This window comes from Notothenia coriiceps, unplaced genomic scaffold, assembly GCF_000735185.1.
Source record: "Notothenia coriiceps isolate Sejong01 unplaced genomic scaffold, NC01 NC01_scaffold00024667, whole genome shotgun sequence".
NCBI classification, from domain to species: Eukaryota; Metazoa; Chordata; class Actinopteri; order Perciformes; family Nototheniidae; genus Notothenia; species Notothenia coriiceps.
The window spans coordinates 876,256-898,968 of NW_011357368.1; the positions used below are offsets into that span (position 1 = coordinate 876,256).

The window sequence follows — 22,713 nt, forward strand, 5'->3', positions numbered from 1 at the left end:
ACTCATTTCCTCAGCCCTTTGCACACACACACACACACACACACACACACACACACACACACACACACACACACACACACACACACACACACACACACACACACGCATACACTACAGACTCACGTCCTTTTGCAGGCAGGGGCGTGTTGTAGCCTACTCATACACATACAGCTCCAACACACCTGCCACAACAGAGCGCAGCTGTCAAGTGCATCACACTTTACCCTATATGTAACCTCCCTTCTGCACATATATGAGGAACCACAGTATCTGGCTGATGGTCCCGTGACACCTCAGCACACAATGCTCGTACAACAGGATACGACTCGCACCAACGCTGCCTATAGAGTGGCACAAACAAAACACTCACAAAGCTAAATGCCTTTTTCAAGCTAGTGCTACCTCAAATGTTGATAAATGACTTTAAGACTGTATAAAGATCTGTTGAGGGCATTCAAATGAATGCTAAAACACCAAAGATGTTTCGTATTCCAAATCGAAATAAGACTAAACTCAGCTGTCTTTGTCATTGAAATCCCTTACTTTGATGTTTTTACAGTTTAAAAAACAGATATTAACACGTAGCTATGAATGAAAATATCTCTATGTATTAAATGAGTGGTATGGCCCCCTTCAGGATATCTGTATGTTTTATTAATAACACACACAGAAGGAACGATGCTCAAGGGGAATGCTAATAGTCTTCCACATACACGCACACACACAATAAATGTCAGATTCATGGCACACTGTAACTAAACCTCAGCTCCTCCTACTCCTCTCTACCTCATGTTTTCACTGCCAGAGGGGGCCGGGCTCTTTAGAAAGCGTATCAGTAATTTTTACTATTCACGCTCTTGAATTTGAATGAAGAAAAACAGTATGGACAAGAGAAAAAGGAGAACGAAACAGGCGGGCAGAACATTTTATAACCCATAAATAAGTGATGTGCCTCACTTGCTCTGTTCCCCCCTCTCTAATCATTCCTCCCTTTCTCCTCTCCTCCCTCTAAGCCCTCCACCCCGCCCCTCAGCTCGCTCCCTCTATCACACCGTCTAGCTGAGGGGGAGGGGAATGATGAAAAGAGTATGAGTGACAGATAAGTAGATGACTATGCTGTCCCAACCCTCATTAAAACTCTGCGCCTATATCTTCCGCCGCTCAAACCCTCCTCCTCCTCCGTGTCGAGCCCCGGCAGATGATACCCCGGGAGAGGAAGAGAGTGAGGTGAGGGGAGGGAGGTGCTGCTGCTGCTCATCAGTTATTCCTGTTCTCTGACCTAACTTGACAATGAGCTCCAATAATGAGACAAAGAGGGATGAGACAGAGATTTTGCAAGAGACCAGGATGTTGACAAGGAAGTGAACTGTCCTAAATTGGCAGATAATGGGCCCTCTGTGGTCTGGTCTGTAACAAATCATCGCCCCAACCTCCTGCACCACGTTGCTCTGACTGCAGAATATCCTAAACATGTGGTCATCCACCTCAACATTTACAAGAACCTATGAATAGACTGTGTGTAAAATGTAGGGTGGGATGCACTGTAATCATAGCTTTCCTTTCTTTTACAGGAAGCTCTGACTTTTCAACTGTAACCCACTGAGTAAAACTGTAAAACCTCTTAGCTTAAACAGATCGCACAACGTGCTGCTCAGTAAAAACAGACCTCTGTGCCCCACTTTGAAGTTTATAATATAAATATGGATAAAAGCCCACAGGATTACATTAAAATGTGTAAACCAATGCTTAAAATACAACAAAATGTTAATTTATATGCTTGTTTATTCAACATTTTCCACTTATTTTGGTTTATTCATAATCTTGTATAAAAATGTATGAAAAACCTGACAAGCATTTGGAGTCCAGTGTTTCTAAAGCCACATGGACTTTGGAGTGCATGGAGAGGCTCCATGCTTGCTTTTCGCCGCAAACATGAAATAATCAAGAGCTAGGAACTTGCAAGTACAATAAGAGCGTGTTAACAGTCTTTTTAGGCACTGAAGTCCCATGTCAGGACTCATGATGAAGGATATGTTGTTTCTTTTGTTCACTGCCTGAATGGATTTAAGACTACATTATTCACATAAGCACTTCCAGTCAAATTGAAATAAATAAAAACACAAACCGTTTTAATTAGAGCATTATTATGATTCAGGAAGTAAACAGGAGTACTAACGTTAACAGGGCATGGTTTCCCGAAAACGGGGTCAAGTAAAAGTCCAAATAACATTATCATGAACGTATGTTGGAGACACAAACTGATAACATATCTCTGATCCTAAATGAAAAGGAACAAAGAACAAAAATAAACGCTGATTGTGGTTTATTACTTGGTCCCATAATGCTTGTTTGAAGACTGGCCGTACAGCCCGTAGAAGTCAGGGTGCCTGGCTGTCATGGGGAAATGCTGCAGAGGCTGGCTTGAAGATAGCGGGGCGTGGGGGGGGAACTCCTGAGAGGTCATGGAGGGGAAGGAGTCCGAGGCTGGGTACGGGGGCCGGGCACGAGGGGCCGGGGCCCGGGAGCAGCAGCAGTTGTTCAGACTGCACATCAGTACTTTCCTCCCTTCGTACATGGCTTGTTGCGAGGCACCTCCACTGGGGAAATGAGAGGAGGGGAAAATGGTCCCTGAGTGGTGGCTAGAGCTGGACCCCAGACCCACCATGTGATGGGCGGCAGCGTCAAGCAGGCGGCTGTGGCCGGGACCACCGTGAGGATGCTGGGAGAGACCCTCAGAGGAATACAGGGCATGATGACTCTGATCAGACAGGAAGGGCTTTTTGCTGCTGTAGAGCAAGGGTGGAGGTTCCTGGGAGGCGGAGTTTGGTGTGTTACTGTCCAGAAAAGCCATGCCATATTTCCTCTTCTGTGGTCCTGAACTAGTCCCCATGTGGGGGCCAGCGGGGGTGCTGTGAGACGGCAACATCTCAAGAAGGGGCGTGTCGTTGAACGGCTCTGAGAATGGAAAGTGAGGCAGAAAGTGTTTACAGTTAAATATGAACATACAACATCTTGGAGATCGTTGTTGAACATCGTACAAATGTATTTGTATTTACACATCGTTATAGTATCTTACCTTCCAACATTTTTCGCATGTTCTTTTCTCTTGTTGAAAGTTCTGATATCAGATGTTGAGAGTTGAGCTGGCCCACTCTGAGTGCAGGCAGAGAACCACTTAGGTGTGAGTTTGACCTAAAGATGAAAGAGACACACATATAGTATTGTGGACCACATTCAATGTAGTTTGCACACTTGCTTCAGATGCATTGTGCACCTTGACACTTGCGTTTCATTAGACTGGATTACTGGAAGCGTACTTCTGTATTGTATGTATACTTCTGAGGTAACGTATACTCTTACACATGACAAACACTAAACAATCACATACCGGTAAAATGAAATAGAGTAGAAGAAGAAATCCTTACCTGTCCATTAGCAGCTGGTATGGTTTTGTGTTCTAAAAAAATCAATTAAGATGCACAAGTTAGTCAGACCCACAATCTAACAGCTTATGAAGAAATACATAGACAATAGACCTACTCACAATGTGAACAACATGTATCTTCATTTGTAATAAATGAGCTATGTGTGTGACAATGCTATTGTGTTCTTGAAAATCCGCCATATATTCTGTTTGTGTTTTGTTTGCGTGGCTGAAAAGACATGAATGCCCTGTACCTTCATGAAGTTAATGCCTTCTGCCCTTTTGAAGAACGTTTGCACTGAGCTCAGGAGTTTTTCTGCTTCCTGGCGCCTTTCATTGAGCTGCAAAACCTGCTGGGAGTTTTTCCTAACATACGCGGTGTAGGTGCTCTCCAGTAACTGCAGGGTTTCACTCTGGTTGGCCTCTAGCAGCGCATGCATCCTCTGATACTGGGCTCTCGCTCGCTCCTTCAGTTCAGACACCGCATCCTGTGGAGGAAAGTTGATTTACAAACACATTCACTTGTACCAAACACACACGCCACCTCTTTCATATGACAACATTAATTGAATGGAGAGTATGACTGTGGAAATCACAGTAATGTCTTTAATGGCTGAGTAGTAGCTTTTGTTGTGCCTGTGAAATGTCATCACTTTTGATTTGACCATTCTGTCTTTAATCTATCTTTTGAAAGTTGCCTGAAGGTAGAATATAACATTCGTAAAGTGCCAATTGTAACAAACCCATTAACCCTTTATACCAATAACAGTATTGCTGCAGTATCTTAGCATTAGCATCTAAGCTAAGCTAGCACTAATTTAGAGTTGAGTCCCGGGATTTAAAATAAATGCTTCAAAAAACAGTAGTGAATCGATATGTTCAGCAACTATAGGTTAAAATTGAATTTTCTGACTTCATTATGTGGAATCAGTGCTTTTAGAAGGTGAACATTTACTTGCAAAAAGCATTTCCATCCCAATGCACCAGCCATTAAAACCTAGAAATAAATTACATTTTCTTTTCGTTTTACAACAGTGAACAAAAGGTACATTGTCATCATTTCATTAGAGCAGCGTGTGGAAGAAATTATAGCACAGGAACCCCCATGGTGCTAAAGAGCCAAGGGACAAGTAATGATACTGTTCAGAATGGTGTCTCAGAAAGTACATGAAATATATATACATAGATTATATATATATAATAAGTATTGTACCTTCACCAGAGTCTTGTCTGACTCCAGCTTGGTGAGCTGCTCATCGATGTTCTGAACACGCCCGTCCAGCCTGCCCTGCTGCCTCATTAGCATGGCCTGTGGAGAGAGGACATACAATGGATGGATTACAGAGATACAACAAAAAATATGAACTCTTCTTGAAACTTAAATCCTGGCTGCTATTCATGAGTCACTAAAACGCCACATTTCTGATCAGACGGAGGAAACGGCAGCTGCCAGGAGCAACCACATGCATTTATCGATAAGAGCACACCAGCAAACACAATGGCACAAATCCATCTCTGATAGCTTTTAAGTTGATCACAGGCCGTGTGCTACATCAAGGACAGTCCATTGTTGGAGCCTACTTCCTCTGTGGGCTCGATGAGAGTGCAGAAAGAGCCGGTAAACATAATCCTTCTCCATTTACTGCAGGAGAGGGAAATCAATCTACAGTCACCGGCTGACAGCTAACTAGGAACAGGGGCGGGCAGGTACGCTTTTTAATGAACTGTTTCTGCATTGGGGAAAGGCACCATGCCCAAATAAGAGGAAACCCGCTGTCATGGCAACAAAGCCTTGTGTATGTATTTATATGTGGAAGCTAATGTGTATGTGAGGGAGCAGGAGGGGAACAGAAAGCGGGGGCGTCTCACTACCCCTCTCTGCTTCCTAATTTTGCCACATGCATTGCTCCCATTGTTTGCATTGGCCTCTGTGTCAGTGACAGATTGTCATGTCTGTGTGCATAATGCCCGGCTCCGCTCTCTCCCTCCGCTTGAGTGTGCATGGGAGAATGGGAACGGGGTGAAAAGTGCTATAGGGCTCTGCTTGCACATGCCAAGAACGGACAGAAAGAAAGCGAGAAAGACGTACAAAAAGGAGAGTGAAACCAACAGAGGGAAAGTTTGAATTAAAAAAAATCAAGATAGGGAGAAGGAGGACATTCCTGCGGTCTCTAGTGAGCATGTTTCAGGGAAGCTACATTGTGGTATCACAGCAACAGGCCTCTTCAGCTGCTTATAACACTCGTGGAGTCTTATGTTCAACAACTGGCTGGCAAACTATACCAGAGTGAACCCTTCAAATAGTCCGTTTTCAAAAACAAAACCGAAAAAACTCTCTAAAGGACATAAGGCAATACATACACCCTGATTTGCTTGTTTGCATGTCCTCTAAAACCGTCCTTTGTAGTGAAGAAGTGCTCAAATGTTCACTTGGGAAAATATTTCTGTTTCCTCTGCTTCACATGGTCGCAATCTAAGATAACTTGGATTATGAAATGGACTTTGGACTATTGACAAAGGACGCAGTAACATGAGAAATACCACGTAAAAAACACTAGTCTATATACTCATTCTGCTCTAAGCACAGTTTTGGTCTCCGCCAACTCCTAGCTGGCTTTTTAGCAGCTAAACTAACTTGTAAAATGTTAGCTAGTAACTAGATGTGTCAGTCTGCTTTGCTGAGCAGGAAGTGTACACAGGTTTATTAAAGCTGTTTGCCTAGCTCCTTTCCTAGCTGCGGCTGGAAATGTTGCTGATGAGAGCAGTGAGGGTGAAACAAAGTTGATATACAGCCATATAACCAAAATAATGAATTGAAAGACACTAAAAAACCCTGTGGAGCTGAAGAGTTAGGTGATTCCTCTGTTGTTCGTTTAATCTATTGTTCAAGCAGAAGTATTGATCAGTGCAGCTTTAAGTGCTTCGAAGAAAACATTGAATTTCCAATAATATGACCATGCATTCATCGCCGCATCCCTAATGCAGTTCAGACAGTCAGCATTTAAGGGGGTCTCGCTAGAATAATCTAAAGTTCATTTTATTTGATGGTGTAATACCGGGGCCTTTATAGAGAGCACAAGAGACTGGGACTAACCAGAGCTGTTGAAGCAAGCCCACCATCATAAAATTATAAATTAGATAGTTGGTGCGGCAACAAGACGGTTGTTATTTAGCCCTAAGGTAACTGTATGCCGTGAGATTTGATCTACATGAATAGCATTCTTTGTGATTCATGTTCGGAGAAATAAAAGCCCATAAGGCGTTCAATACCTTTCCCTGTAACTTCGGCAAAGCTCAGCCCATTGGACACTATTCTTTTACATTGCTTGTTTTTGGAGCCTATAAAACCTATGGATAATATGACTCCTCACTGGACTGGAGAGCAGTTGCAGATTGCTAACAACTGAATACCCCCTCCTCGTTCACCCCTCCCTTTACAAGGCCACAGTGACGAGTCGCTGAGTGCAAAACCGTGGTAACGCCGTGGTACCTTCCAGGACCTTCCCCTCGCTCAGAGGAGTCCTCACCATGCGCGGCTGGCGTAACAGAAGTTTTACAAGCGTGCCCGATAACAGTAAAGTTTTTTTTTTTAACTATCTACAATAACTTTGTTTATTGTCCAACAACACAAGCACTGGATTCAGGTGGACAATTGGTATGAATTGATCGATTATTTTTGCATTTTACCAATGAAATAGAAGCAGAAGATTGCAGAAGTGAAGAGTGTAAATGAGGATTGAGGCAAAACCAGTTCAAATACATTCATTCATAAGCCTTCAAAACACATAAGAAGACGCCCAAAGAGCTTCTGTTGCAGGCAACGTTAACTTCTTTGTGCACCTAAAGAGGTGGAGACCTTCTCACATGAGACTGCCAGCATTCATGTTGGAAAGTGTGTGTGTTCCTTAATCATGTTTGACATACACATCACACACCTCTACTTCATACACTTATGATTATCTTCTTTAAACAACCCTGACTTTGTCGTGCGAACCCGCTCTGCTACCTACTTACTTGGCTGTGTTTCTTGTTTCATCCAGTTTTTCATGTACTGTTTTCACAATACTTTTTAGTCAGCACCCTTGCAATACTAACAACTGTCTTCACAAACAGTGCATAAAGCTCAGTGGTATCTTATGGGAGGAAACAGGATAGAACACTTTGTTGTGTGATCGCTATGGTGCATGACTTCTTTTTGGGCCTGGATGTTTCTGCTCTTTCTTCCTCATTTTGTCATGTTTCCTCCAATTCCCTTTTTTGTCTTGTGTGCTTGAAATAGCATAAGAGGACAGGAGGGAACTGTCTGGTTGCGGATCTCTCTGTAGCAGCGTGAAAGCCTACCTTTATCAAGATTAAATCCACCAATGATCACTTTCCCCACTGTCCTATTTAGGCATCCAGACACCCGCGGGTTGCCAGGAAGCTCATGTTTAAATGAGGAGCCTCAGGCTCAATGAACAGAGAGCCTCTTTCACAATCAACTGACAACTATTCCCCACGTCTGATGTCAATGGACTGCCCTCAGCATTCTGGGGACCTGACTCACTCCAGCCCAAAGACAAGAATCTGCAAACGGCAGAGCCTCCATGAGCCACGGTTTCCTGCCTGAGAAAACCAAGGTGAGGCTGTGTGGGAGGGCTCCTCCTCCGCCGGTCCCAGGGACGACATAACTATTATATTACTCTGCCTTTCTCGTCATGAAATTACCAGCAAGCATGCGAAAGGTTACTGCAAGTGCCTCCTTTGAGAGCCAAAGACAACCAAAGATTTGATCATAGCTACATTGGTTTTTCCCTTTTTGTTTATCCCAAAAGTAACAGGAGGGCTGCCAGGGGAATTTCAAATCCTTTTACAGAAATAGACCACAGTTCTGTGAAGGAGAACGACCTCTTAGTAAGAAATGAAGAGAAGGCGCCCTGGCCTAAATTACTTTAAGAAATGAACCAGCATACAGGAAGCCTAACTTTATCAGTATGAGAGTGCACTTTGTGTCTGTAGGCCCAAGCATGGACAGTGTTAATGTGAAAAGAGCCAGGAGCTCCTGGATAACTCCACGTATCTGCGAACATACAGTTGTGAAAAAACAGAAAAGATGGGTGGGTGTGTGCATGTGTGTGTAGAGAGCAGCTGTGGAAAGGGCTGAACAGACATCTTTTGTCCCAATAATAGCTCTGAACCAGAGAAACAGTTTCTACCAAAGATTTCAACCATTTGTGATCCCCACACTGGAAAGAAATGTGCCTGTAACTTTCCCAACTGGAATAATAAGATCACCAAATATGTCAACAAGACACGGCAGATGCTAAAACTAATCTGATTCTCACTTCCGCCCCTTCACTGATAGGGAAGAACAGGGAAGAAATGTGTATAAAGCAGTGTGGGTGGCTGTTTTTTTACACCTTGCCACTTACATTAGACTTGTGATAGGAGAGTGGACTGAACAAATACGTAGACTCAGGCAAAATGTAACACTGTGGTTTTATGCAAGACACACTCCTCTATGCATCCTGAGATCAACCCTGCCAAAGCAGTCCTTTGTTTACCTGCTTTCAGTTAGATGAACACACTGCAGAATGTATTCTCCTCACAGTCTCATTTAAAAGTTCCAACTCCTGGTGGCAAACGGTTGACATTCAAAGTTGTATACTTTCTTGCACCACAATTCCTTCTCAAAATGAGTATATCAGTTGATTTAGATCAGCCTCTAAAGCCTTGCTATTGTGCATTTCCTCCTGAACAAATCCTGAAACTGATCAGGGTAGCTTCCATCAACAAACTGTGGATCCACCCCCAGTGCACAGGGGTCATCATTTCCGGTGGATGGAGATTGCATCACAGCACTTAGCCGAGGGCACAGGGCGGCTAATGTGAAGGCGTGGCAAAGGTGTGGAATGGGTGTTTTGATCAAGGTTAAAAGCAGTGTGGGTTGTAGGCCTGCATGTGTGTGAATGTGTTTGCTATCATCTACTCTGATGGGGGGGTTTTCACCTGTCCAGTCCTCTCACATCAGAGGAGACCAGAGGAAGTAGAAAATAAGACAATCTGAATGCTTCCTTGATATTTACAGGAGAATCGATGGAGGAAATCAAATAATCTGAATACTTCCGTGATATTTACAGGAGAATCCATGGAGGAAATCAAATATTTTGACAGTCACCTGCCAGTCAGCTGATGGTTTCAAGTGATTGGGTGAGTAGGAGAGAATTTGTGGGTTACCTGCATTTGTATGCGTTGCGTATCCACATCGCAGACTGTGTGTCTTTGGTTAGTGCAGTGGGAGATGCAGCAGAACGGACACAGAGCCACCTGCTCCTCCTCACAGTGGAGCAGCCTGTACTCCTCATGACTGGGACATGTCCAAGCGCTCAGCTCCTCAGCGTCCACTAACAGGTGGCCAGGGGCCGCACAGGGCTGCTGAAGGTGAGTCTGGATATGAGTTTGGCAGCAGGGCTCCTTGCAGCGCAGACAGACCTTCCTCACAGGCAGCGGGGGGCCTCGTCTGCAGAGGACACAGTGCAGCACGGCAGGGACTTTCTCAGTGTTCAACGCGTTAAACGTCTTCACTATGTTGGCCAGCTTAAAGTTCTTCTCCAGTGTGGGTTTCTGCTCGTAGTCATGGTTGCATTCGGGGCAGCGGACCGCAGAATTTTCCTTGGCCCAGGCCTCAGAGATGCAACTCTTGCAGAAGTTGTGCTTGCATGGGAGCTGGATGGGTTCTTCAAAAACATTCAGGCAGATGGGACACAGAAGCTCCTCTTCGAAGCAGTTTTTCCAACTTTCATCCATGGCTTCAGCTGGATCCAAACTGATGTTGGCTAAAAATAGAAAAACTGAGAATTATTTTTTAATATTATCGATTATCTTTTGAAATATATAGGAATACCTTTGTGAGAACTAAGCGTAGGCTACCAATGTCTTATTTATTCTTGATTAACATAGTATCCAAAATGGCAAAAGGTAAAGAAATTATTTTGAGGTAAATGCGTATTAAGAGTAGATCAGTGTCAAATGTCCAATTAAAGTGCAACCACCGTGAGACTTCGACAAAACATGCCAAACTGTTATCACTATAAAAGTATTCACATAACGTACAATGACATTATAACATTTGCTTTATGAATTTTCGCTGGGGAATTCACGACAGGACGTTGCAAGCTGTGGCGTTTTATAGCAAGTGACAACTTGCTACGGAATAACGCTGTAAAAGGGACTAATAGAATGTCACACTGGGCTACACTGAAAATGTATTTCTACGCTAACACAGTGTTTATTTTGATATAAAACAGTATCTAATGAAACATATAAGACGCAGTCTGTAAGAAGAAAAGCAACATTACCAACTATGTATTTCCCATGTCGTTAGAGGACTCCGGTGCACCTATAATGCCGAGCTTCGCATCCAGCAGCCCGCGGTGAGATCCGGCTCCGGCGGGGGGATTACGGCCGTGTGTCCGACGAACTGCTCCACACACCCCGGATTTTATTCGATTCCCGGCTGTTATTCCGATGGTTTCGCTTTCCCGTCAACTCTGAGTAATATTCTATGGTAAGTGTAGGCAGACGGTGACTCGTCGGCAGGGAGCTCAGTGCTTCCACACCGACTGCCCTCCTCCGATAACGTGACCCGTCACAGAACCGATACAAGGCGGGGAGGAGCCGAGTGGAGGAAGGGAACAGCCACAGCAAACTCTACCGGAGAGACTGCTCATGACCGGGAGACATTTGTGTGACCTGTCCCTCCTTTGCTCAACCCGTTTCTAAAATATACTGAAGTCGATGCTGGCACGGACAGAGGCTCTCAGGGGGCCATAACAGGGTACAAGTGCTGTGCATTAGGAGAATATTTAAACAAATAAAGGTTGAATCATGGTTAACGTCTTTGTTTTGAGTAGAATTGTATATTTGGTTGTGTAAACAAAGTCTTAAATGGCTAATATATTTTTGTTAATAGTTAATAATGCTTATAGATGGATTGTATATTGGGTTGCCAGGTTTTTACTGTTAACTGTTTGGGTTAACATGGTTAACACCAGCCAAAGGGATTGTGACAAAATTTGCTCGTGTTATTGACTTTTAATTCAACTAGAAAGCAAAAGTACATTTGTTTCAACATTACTAACGCTCAAGTAGGCCTACTTCTTAATTCTTCTTTTTAATGCGTCTCATTTTTTACAAGACAATACATAGGCTACATGATCATTATGTTTTTAATCAATAAATAATCACCATCATGAATTTGACAGTGGAAATTCAAGTTGTACTTTTAATGTAATTAAGAGTTAATTATAAAAAGCATAATTTTAAGCCTAATAGCTTTGAATAAAAACTGTTCCAGGGCTGGTTCCCCCTGAAAGGTCTCACCTAAGCCCTAGATGTTATGAAAAGGCACCCGGCCTTCTTTCATTTGGCTAAAGTGGGCCCCTGGCAGAGTGAGTTGAGTATCCAGGCTACAGGATACTCAACTCACTCTGTCAAAAAAATATCAACTAAACATTTAATAATACAGCATCTATCATATCTCAGTAGTACAATAATTTCCTTACATTTTTACTAATAATGTTTTAATAATTTAAGACTTGATCTCCTATGGCTATTGGTTTTACAATTTAAGAAGAAAAATGTATCAAATCATTTTTGAATTTAACTTGCACACAACTATGAATAAACACAAACCATTGCATAAAAAAAGATTGTTGTCTGTACAGGGGCCGAATGTCAACCACACGCACACAGTAAATACCTACACACTTTAATGCACTTAGGATTACAATCAGGCAGTTCAGTCATAGGACAGTCATTACAAAATACCATATAAAAAAATGTCTAAACTTTACATTTATCACTCTGAATAAAAAAGGAAACAAAAATAAGATGCCATGACATGTTGTATAATAGTACAGTTTTTCAGTAAAAGTAGTCCTTTCTCTGTTTTAGTGTTGAAATGGAATGCAATGACCCTCAGAAAAAGCCTGAACGCAGCAGTCTTGATTAAAATGACTAGTGTTTAACAAATCTAGGACTGTAGGCAGCATTAAAGGTCAACAGAGAATATGTAGTCATTTTAAACACGAGGCACTGAGGAATTTTACTCCCAACTCAATTTTAAGCAGGTCCTACTGACAACCAAATATGTATGTGGCTACTGGCGACTACACTTAAGACAGTGACAATGGATTCCTGATATTCAAACATTTACAACAAACTTGATGTATTTGATTTTTTTTAAAAGCATCATGTGTGAAAAAAAAAAAAAAGAGAGATCCCCTGTGCCAGGGCAGTCACACGCAGTGAATTTGAGTTAATCATAGTTCAGTCCATCATGTCATTATTAGAAAAATCATGACACATTTGACACAGACAGTATTGGCAGCAGAATGCCAACAGGTAAAACTTTGGTATGTCCACAAACACACAAGAGAAAAATGTCCAGCATTTGTAAATACTATACACATGAGCTCAATTGAAATAAACACTGGTAAGAATGTTCAACATGTGCATTTTCCTTCCTTTCTAAAGGCAAGTGGAATAAATAGAACTGTAACAGTCATCTCCGGAGACACCATGTCTAGTGATCACAGGATGCGGTATCAACTGTATGTGACTTTTATTTTGGACCTCAGATGTGGCAGGCCTTACTGGAGGAATGACAACTTCCTGTTTTGCCCTACAGCTAGTGTGTCACATATAATGATTGTTAACCATCTGGACCGGCTGGTTTGACATTCTCAAAAGTATTCAAGCCTAAGAGAAACGTTGTGAACTGTAGGGTTAGTCTGAGAATGCAGGAAGTCAAAAGAGTTTAGACCTTCCCTCAGATCATTTTCAGTCTCTGGCCGTCCACAGGGGAACAACATTTCTGAAAGCTCAGGGTCGCTGCATGGTCGGAGGTCTCCTGCTCAAAATGGACACTCTGGAAGTGTGTTTCTGCTGGTGTTTCTAGAGAGGAAGTGTCTCTGTCTCATTGCAGTGGATTATCAAACACAGAGTCTGGTAGGACAGAGATCTTCAGCTTCTTTTCTGGCCAACTGTACTCCTTTGGTAACTTTGTCTACACAAACAGAAAGAATATAAAGGGTTAAACAGGCCATTTAATAAAACCAAACAGAAAATAAAACTAAAATGCAGGGAATCTTTCACTTGCCTCCTCACGAGTGTTCAGTTCATGTAAATCCCCCAGCATCTGCTCCACAAACTCTTCAGTCAACAATATCTGTACAGGGAGAACAAAAGGTAAAATACGTTAATTAAATATGAACTCACCACAAGGAATCCTTGAGTTTATGTGCGAGTGCAAGTGTGGTGTGTGTGTGTACCTGAAGCCAGGGGCCATGAGCGGCATAAGGATGCTCCTCTGTAGCAAAAGCTCCTTCAACTCCAGTAGACACAAATGTGATGGCTGTGTCTCCGTTGATGCTTTTGTAAGTGAAGTGTCTCCCATGGAGCAACCGGCCCCTGTAACAGAATACATTAAAAGCTTTATAAAATACAAATGTAACGATAGGTGCCTGAGTGTTTCCCTTTATTTTTAGCCATACACTACTTCTCTTTAAATGTGACGGTATCAAACTTCACTGGTAGAAACAACATGTACAGAGATATCCTAACTAATCTTGTCTCATGGCAGTATCAAATACATGAGTCCTTTACACCGTGTTTTCGCTCCCAACTCCCTACATATCTCTCCCTGTCTCACACAAAAGTCTCAGTTTAACATCTGTATTGTTCTTTCCTCAGACAGAGATAACACGAGGCAGGTTTGTCTGCTGTCTGTGCCGACAGTGCTTGGATGGTATTTTGTCTGCAAAATATATTAGCCACTGGTGTTTACACATTCAAAAACGTAGATGAAAGTTGGCTGACATGGTGAAAATATATTGATTATGTGATACTAATGTACAATAAAAAGGCAACTTAACTATCGACTTTATGATCACTGAAATTAAAGTTCTAATCCAGCAAATCATGACCTTTGTTCTTATCAAATGTCTGCAATTTGACACTTATTGTTGGGTAAGTGAGCAGAAAAAGATAGTTATTATCTTAGCCATGAAGTTAATTTACAGTAATAATCTTCGCTAACGTCTCTAGTTAGCCAAGGGTCAGGAAAGACACATGTCTCAATATATTTATGTTCACTTCACTGGCTAGCTTTTATTGGAGACACTAAAGTGCTATCAAAGTGAAAGTAGGATGATGAGTTTCAAGCTGACTTGCAGAAAGCCCCTTTCTAACATCAGAGAAACTAGTGTCACCATAAATGTGCTGTGTTGTTGAATGCCACACCCATACAAGAAGAATGGAAAGCCTATTTTTCATCAATCCCTCTTGGGGGCATTCCAAGAGAGGATACATATTATGCGTTGGATGGAGAGAGAGAGAGAGAGAGAGATGCAGTACCGCAGGCAGAGCGGCAGCAGTGTGCCTGACTCCTGGTTGAATTTCAGATGGACGCTCTCCAACTGTCGTGTTCGGACCAACTCATGAGGGACAATGGCTGCTGAGCTCTCGCTCTCCAAACTGTCCTTCCGACTCCTAAGAAACAAACAAATAGGAAAGACAGCGCGACAAAAAAGGGGAAACATTAGTGAGGAAGTGTATCATGGTTCAATCCTCAATGAGAGAATGGCTCTGACAGCTTATGTAAAGGAAACGGCAGCTCTTTGGTAATTGTCTGCAAAGGGAAATGGACAGACAGATATTTCACAACTCCTTTCATGGAGCGGTAACCTTACTGTGCGTAAGACTTCCTCCGAAAAATAGCTACAAATTAGGGACAAACCATTTCATTATGCTTGTAGCTAGGAAACAATAGTGCCAACAGTTTGGATGTCATAGGTTGTGATTCGCTGCATATGTTGGCAGGAGTTGTCTTGAAGTCAGAGTGTGTTTGGGTGCGTGGGAGGATCACTCACTGAGGTCTGTCGTGGCTCGGTCTCTGGCTGCTGATGGGCGGTAGTGCTGCCTTGGTGTTAAACTCCAGGCCTTTTCTCAGGGTCTCCCTGATCTGCTCCGTGTCTGTCAACACACACACAAAGAGCATGACACCTGAACCCCTGTGCCAGATTGGTTAAGTACTCGTGGATCTGCTCAGTCCTAATTAGAGCATCTTACCTTTTTCTGAGAGCCTCCGGGGCTGGGATCCGATGCAGATGGATCGGCTGTCCTCCTCGTCCTCTGGCGGTCGGCTCAGATCGTCCCACACACACTTGGCGCTGACCCCACTCAGGTTAGAGCCCTCCGTTTCAATACCCTGATCCACCCTCTCCTGCTTGGATAAGCAAGATAGTACGCAATCATCAACACTAGCTCAAATAACACTCACCATTTTCACTTCAGATGCTGTACAAAGTTTACTTGGACAACAGGGGGCACTAAATACTGTAAAGAGAAAAATAATATGAAAGTTACATTAAAGTGGACCTATCATGCTATATTTGAATAATATAGTGTAGGACCATACCTATATAAGGCATATTTATACTTTTTAGTTTTCAAAATACCAAACAGATCATGCATTTTAGCCATTCCTCATTTCGCTCAATTTAACACTGTCTTTGCATGGGCTGATTCTGTGAGAACAGCACCATCTACAGGCCTGGCATATGTACTACAGCGTCTCCAGCGCTTTGGAACGGCAATGTCCGTGGCTGTCTCCTCCTGATTGGTGGAGTTGGCCCAATAGCCGTAGCGCCACTTCTGTGACGTCATAGAAGTGTTCAAATCTGGATCAGTCTGTATCAGATCCGTTGCAGCCCCTTTTTAAGAGATTTGTGTATGGAGGAAAATAGAGAGGGTTGTGTTTTCTGACACTTGGTGAGTTCCCTGGAACACCGGGGACACATATTCATGTATAAAAGACATACAAAAGTGCATTTTGCATGATAGGTCACCTTTAAAATAAAACTTAATTTTCTATTAAGGGATGCGTTTAAAATGCTTTGTAGATGTCAGGGTCACTTTGAAGATATTGGGGTCGCTTTGCCTCTTTGATTTCCAGGATACATCTTTGACAGTTAGCACTGTAATCTATAAAAGACTTGCTTTTATCTATTTAAAATTACAGGGAAAATCAGTTTGCTTTGGATTCTTTTCATCTGAACTCCTGACCATCTTTCCCATAAACAACATGCACCATATAACAGCAGAGGGCAATGGTTTCACACTAAGTTATTCATTTATAGCTTTTAGCAGGGAACATAAGATTGCCGTTTATCTTACACAATAATTCGGGGAGTGGCAGAGCTTAATAAAGCCTTACTTGTAGGTGTGGGTCAATGTCAAAAATGGTCTCCCCTCTCCTCATGTCTGTGATTAGCCAGGGGCCGCCAGCTCTGTACACAGGACAACCATCAACATTAGTCTCACATAGCATTAATCATTAATAAATGTTTAACACAGAGTTAATCAATGAACAAGTAGCTAATGTGCTTCAATGGCTGATCACAATGCATTTCTAAAACTGGAAACTATACATTGTACTTGGATCTGGAGTGGCATGAACTTTATTAGTTTACAATAAATAATAATCTTTATCTCATTTATACTATACAACTAAAATAGTTGTGTTCTACATTGTTTCAAGGTTAAAGTTAAAAAATAAACTAAAGACTTGTGCCAGGTCAAGTTGTATTTACTGCCAATCTTTGTCACATATGACATTTTCTAAGACTGACATTAATATGAACCTGCGTTGCTCTGACTTCTGAACGATCACTTATGAGCAAGGTTGAGCAACAAAATAGAAGCTTACCTAATAAACCAGAGCCCAATATGTGAAGTATCACTTACAAATCTTAAACATGACTTTATTGTACTCACAGTCTGACTCCTCTCATCAGCTCCAGGATGCCTTGGCCGTTCCACTGCTGGGCCGCCTGTAGCTCCTCCGTACAAACACCCACAATCTGTAGGAGACAGGAGGCAACTCTCTGAGTACTGCTTACTACTGTGGTTGTACTACTTTATTCCTATAAATTACCACAATCACCAAATCTGTAGGTTGTACAAATGTCATTGACAAATTATTCCTAGATAGGGTACTGTGGCTGTTTGAGCATCTCTATTGTTGTTTGGTTCCACTATTATGTAATATTAACTAAATGTCACAATGAGTTAAGTCTCCTTCATCATAATATATTAATTTAATAATTCAGCTGATATGACAACTTGACACAAAGAAGACACAGACACTACAACAAGTTGAAGGCCCCTGCTGCTACACATATAATTAATTAACTAATTTCTATAAACCTACTTAAAGAACAAGATTAGTGTGTACACACATTCTTGGGTAAAATATCTATAACTTTACAGAATTTTATTATGGATACTTAAATTACGTGAATATCACATATTTGAACTGACCTGGAGAAAGCTCACTGTGCCAAACGGAGTCAGAACGGGTTGCATCTGTGGATCCTCTGTCAGCAACATGTGCTGGATACGAGATTCACTGTTGTCTAGTGGACTGTGCCACGATATATGGTCGCCACTACAAAATGTGTTTTCTGTAGAAGAGAGGAGAATTATTTAAGTATGGCAAAACATGATTTAAATTGTTTTAAGATACACACTATTTCACAAGTCCAACTTTCTTTCTTATCGTTAACTGGTGGTACAAAGTCGCTGAAGACAAGTTGTTGCAGTAACAATGGCAGGGAGAGAATTCTAGAACCAAATAGAATAAAAGAATAAACTACATTTCCATCTGAGGAATCTGTCTGCTTGGGAGGTAACCAGCACCCTGTCTAGATTTGCTGCAGGAGAAAAGCAAGGGGGAAGATGGCCAGGAATCAGCATTCATTTAGCTCAGGAGAGCAGCCCACCCACGTGCAAATTGACCCCAGCTGGATAGCAGAGAAGGGCTGGGTGGAGAGGGGAGCCTGGAGCCTTCTTCTCTTTCACAACCTTTAAACCCCCTTCCCCTCTCAACCAAACTTTTTTGTGTACATTATAATACACGACTTAGGGATTTAAAGAACTTGGCAGCACAGACTATACATATTACACAAAGAGTATACATTTACACACTACAACAGCAGTCTTTGCCATTGGCAAAAACAATCCTATTAAAATGGTGAAGGGAGAGAAAGGGGAAATTAGACTTCCTGTCAATACCCTGAGCTCCAGCAAACACAAATAATGTGCGCTAAACCTAAGCCGGCTGCCAGCAGCACACTCCTCTATTCTTGCGTGTTTGAATGTACAAGCGGCCTTTACAAAGGACACATTCTTCGCATTCAGACGTGAGAAGGAAGCATGCCAACTGCAGCCGTAGAGTTGTTCTATCATATCCTTCGTAGATGAATCATTTACCAAACTATTAACAAAGAGTGACTAAAGATACAGCTAAAACTTCACCTCTTTCTCACACACTATCCAGGTAAAGGGTGAAAATGCAGGACTGGAACTAACCGTGTTTTTATTATCTCTTAATTTGTTATCTCCGCCTAGACAATGAAATTTCCAAGCCCAATTAACGTGTCAAATCAAGTTTGATTTCACTAATAGCTTTTAAATAAACTAAGAGCTAACAGCCAGATATCATAATAATAATAATACAGAATCTGATGAGTATTTCATGAATTAAATCAAAATGGTTGCCTTTGATTTTGTCCTCAATCATTAATGCTGCGAAAATATTCATAATAAAAAAATTGTAAGAGATCACTTGTTATAATAGAGCATATCATATATCATAAACATCACATTTAGGATGTCGGTTATCAAATAGCAGTTTGTTAGAATTTAAAGAGCAACTTCCAGGTTAAAGACACCTATGAATAAATGTGTAGGAAAATGATGAATACACTAGATTTTCCAAAAAATATACAGAAATATACACTACAGTGACATTTGGCGTCGTTTTTGTAAGAAATGTTCACTTCCGCATAAAAAAGCCTCGGCACGTGACCTCCCGCGTGTGACGTAACACGGGGGACACAAGGGGGAGAGCGGCCGGTGTAACGTATTAATAAACATGGATCCCAATGCTAGTTTCGACACAGAAGAAGTTGAACATGAATATTCGAATGCATATGACGGACCACAACCTCATAATTATGAGCCTGCTAGGCGTCCAAGAGACCAGGAGCAGCCAAGGATTAGAAGAAATAACGGCCATCGGAGAGAAATTGAGCTGTGGTGTGAGGAGAACCAGTGGAGAACTGGGCAGCTATCTTGGTGAGTGACCGGCGTTAGCTACAGAATGTTAGCTAACGTCACATCACAACATTGTAAAGTTAGCAATCATATATCAGGCTATAACTAAAGTAGCATTGATAATATAGTAACGTTACTGGCAGAACTGTTGATACTGATCCATAACAGAAACTAATGCGCAAGTATCAGCCGTATCTCGCGTTACCTAATGCAACTCCACACTACGGTGCTGACCGGAGGAGAGACGCGAGATACGGCTGATACTTGACGATCTGGCGGAGAAAGGTTGTGGAGCCTCCGTTGATATGGCGTTGTAAATGGCTTGATGGAAAGCAGGTGTGTAGTCGGGGAGGGTGCACAGCTGATTGCAGCAGGTGAGTGGAGGTTGAACCAGGAGCCAGGAGTGACAGCCACCACGCACACACAAACAACACAGACAGGGGGAAACAAACAATCACAAAGGAGACGGCTGGAGCAGTACAGCCACCACAGCGTTACCTAATGCAACTCTACACTATGTCTTACGGTGCCGTGTACCGGAGGGGAGAGAGAGAGAGAGCAGCGAAGGGGGGGGGAGAGAGAAGTAATACGGTTTCCTGATAAAGCTGTGGAGAGTATGTGCTGCAGGGAGGTGGATGCACAACGCACCCAGGAACGAACGCTAGCTCCGGTCCTTTTTAATGTGGACTCGATGTCCTGACAGGCTGGTATTTGTGCAACCTGCACAAACACAATACTGCACCATGATTACAAATGGTGAAATACAATGTAAAACTACCGAAAAATACCAGCTCCTTAAAACACAACCGCTCTACTCAACGCAACTCTACTATACCCGCGGTCAGAGAGTGGTGATGTGTCCCCTGTGTGATATAATATGACGCGTTTGACGTATGACCTTAAAAAAAGCCGTTTTTAAAAGCAGAGCTCAAAATTGCTCCTTTCCCTCTGAATTCCAGCCCTTATGTCTCGTAAAACATATCAAATCCTGCATTCACTTTTTTTAATTGTAATTTTCAAGCAAGTTTAAGCATAAATGTAGAAAAAATAAAAACCGGCAAGATGCTCTTTAATAGTAAGGCTGTACTTTTTGCATATTTGCTTGGAAATAATCAACAGCAAAAGGTCAAAACTGCCTCTGACTTCTAGGTATTTGTCCATCTAAACAATTATCAAAAGGGGGAAAACGTTGTGTTATTATGTATGTAAAAACCCAAATGGTATACATTGGGGTCAAAAATGTGCCCGTGAAAAAAGTAATCAATGTTCTACACTGTTTTTCCACCCTCCTAACCTCTGTGCTCTTACCTGACTGGAATACATAGCGAGCCAACCCCTGCATGAGTTCAGCTGGCCAGGTTGGTGGTGCCGTCTCTCCCGTCTCTCTTTTGAGTCTAAAAGTGAGCTCAAAACCAAACCCACTGGGTCCATCTGTCCCTGTGAATCTAACACACACACACAAACACACACACACAAACACACAATAAGAAACTGGGTAAACAAAAACAGCAGGAGCATCCCTTTCATTTTTTATTTCATGCATGAGGGTTGGGGATATCACAATGACTTAGTCAGTAGTTGGTATATTATTTAAGGGCTTCTGACAAGCAAATATTTGGCTTACTTCGAAAGACTTAAATTTGATATACAAATGTCCCAGAGTGCTCACAATGTAAAATGAATGAATGAATGTGAATGTGTTAAAGTTACCCCAACTCCCATGTGCAACAGGAAGTCAAGTATTTACATTAGGTACTTACTCGTGAACCCGATTATCCCCGTACAAGTCACTGAGTCCAAAGCTGACATAGTGCCAATGCTCCTGGATGTCCTGAGCCGGAGAGCCCGCACTGCGATACATACTGATGTAGTCTAACGGGTCAGGACCACCTAACCTGTGGGGAAAAGTGTGATTGTTATTGTCACTCGACTGTCTTTTGCAAACCTATGTAAAGGAGACAATTACTTGTGCAAAAGTAGTCAGTTACAGCTAGCTTAAGTTGTTTTTATTCAAGCTACTATAGGTGAATCGTTTAACTCTCCAATAACAAAGTAGCAGTTTCGTACAGTACGGTTCCTGGGCATAGTTAGCTGAACGTTTAGCTTAGCAGCTAGGGTAACTACTGGCTAAATGTCCAGACATCATCACTAAAGTTGTCCCACAAACTTAGTGCCTCCAAATTTGTCAGAAAAGCAATAAAACCTACCAATATTTTACAATGGCGGTCACTTGAAGCGGGTTAGCCTGCTCGGGGTAAAGTCTCCGGCATTCCCCGTAGATAGCCTGCAGTCCAGGGGGAAACATCGGCACCAGTCCGTGGGCTGGAGCCCCACTGGTAGGCCGTACCTCATCCATGCCACGGCCTCAAACAAAACTGTGTTTTCTATACAAAGCAACGAATGTGCAGTTATATTCTGCTATCTACGCCTAGTTCAACATAAACAACACCGCCCTAAATAATAAAGGCTTCACAAAACTAATGTTTACCGACGGAATAAAATGATTTTTAGCCCCAACCGCTGAGCACACAGCAGGGAAACAGCCTGTTGCTCATCCTCTACACAAACCACCTCCCCATTGGCTGTATGAGGGTCGTGACGTAGTTGATTGACAGCTACTTATAGCGAATACAAATGGGTTTTAAGGTTTGTGTGGATTTGTTGCTAATTTTGATTGGCTGATACACTATCAATCAAACAGAAAGCAGATGTGATTTTAGGGTTGGGCTTTAAAGTTTTTCAGTGGCCAAATGGGTATTTAAAGTGTTTGAAGACGTATTGATATTCTTTATTTATGTAAAATTATATATCTATACTTTATAAAATAGCAAAGAGGTTTTTATCACCAACATAAGTATTACATCTATTAAAATACAATTGTAAAAATATACTTGTAGACTGTTCTCATTTTCCTTTTTGACAGTGTAACTATGTGTGACCTAAGTCAGTGTTACCTAACTCAGTCTTAAAAGTCCTCACAACATCATACTGTTTTGTATCTTATACGTCTAAAGTTGCATCTGGTAATTATTTAAGATTCCCATTATATTTTAATGGAAAAGTATGTTGACTGTTTATCTTATTGTTTATAGCTAATATTGCTGATTGCCATCACCATGGCTGCTTTA

The 22,713-nt window shown here is 42.0% G+C and overlaps 2 protein-coding genes across 2 annotated transcripts; both read right to left on the reverse strand.

The window, feature by feature from the left end:
• Window positions 1-1,764: 1,764 nt before the first annotated feature.
• LOC104955158 (probable E3 ubiquitin-protein ligase TRIM8) lies at window positions 1,765-11,116 on the reverse strand. The gene is made up of 7 exons (XM_010782400.1): window positions 10,762-11,116; window positions 9,641-10,239; window positions 4,638-4,733; window positions 3,679-3,912; window positions 3,426-3,457; window positions 3,077-3,192; window positions 1,765-2,955 (listed from the first exon to the last, which is right to left on the reverse strand). Exons 2-7 carry the CDS (start codon window positions 10,208-10,210, stop codon window positions 2,327-2,329), a joined length of 1,677 nt encoding a protein of 558 aa, XP_010780702.1. The 5' UTR covers window positions 10,211-10,239; window positions 10,762-11,116; the 3' UTR covers window positions 1,765-2,326.
• Window positions 11,117-12,152: 1,036 nt separating this feature from the next.
• On the reverse strand, window positions 12,153-22,242 carry sufu (suppressor of fused homolog (Drosophila)). The gene is made up of 12 exons (XM_010782401.1): window positions 21,793-22,242; window positions 21,346-21,480; window positions 20,894-21,030; window positions 17,789-17,931; window positions 17,243-17,328; window positions 16,683-16,755; window positions 15,536-15,692; window positions 15,337-15,439; window positions 14,822-14,956; window positions 13,738-13,876; window positions 13,566-13,634; window positions 12,153-13,472 (listed from the first exon to the last, which is right to left on the reverse strand). Exons 1-12 carry the CDS (start codon window positions 21,939-21,941, stop codon window positions 13,383-13,385), a joined length of 1,416 nt encoding a protein of 471 aa, XP_010780703.1. The 5' UTR covers window positions 21,942-22,242; the 3' UTR covers window positions 12,153-13,382.
• Window positions 22,243-22,713: the final 471 nt, after the last annotated feature.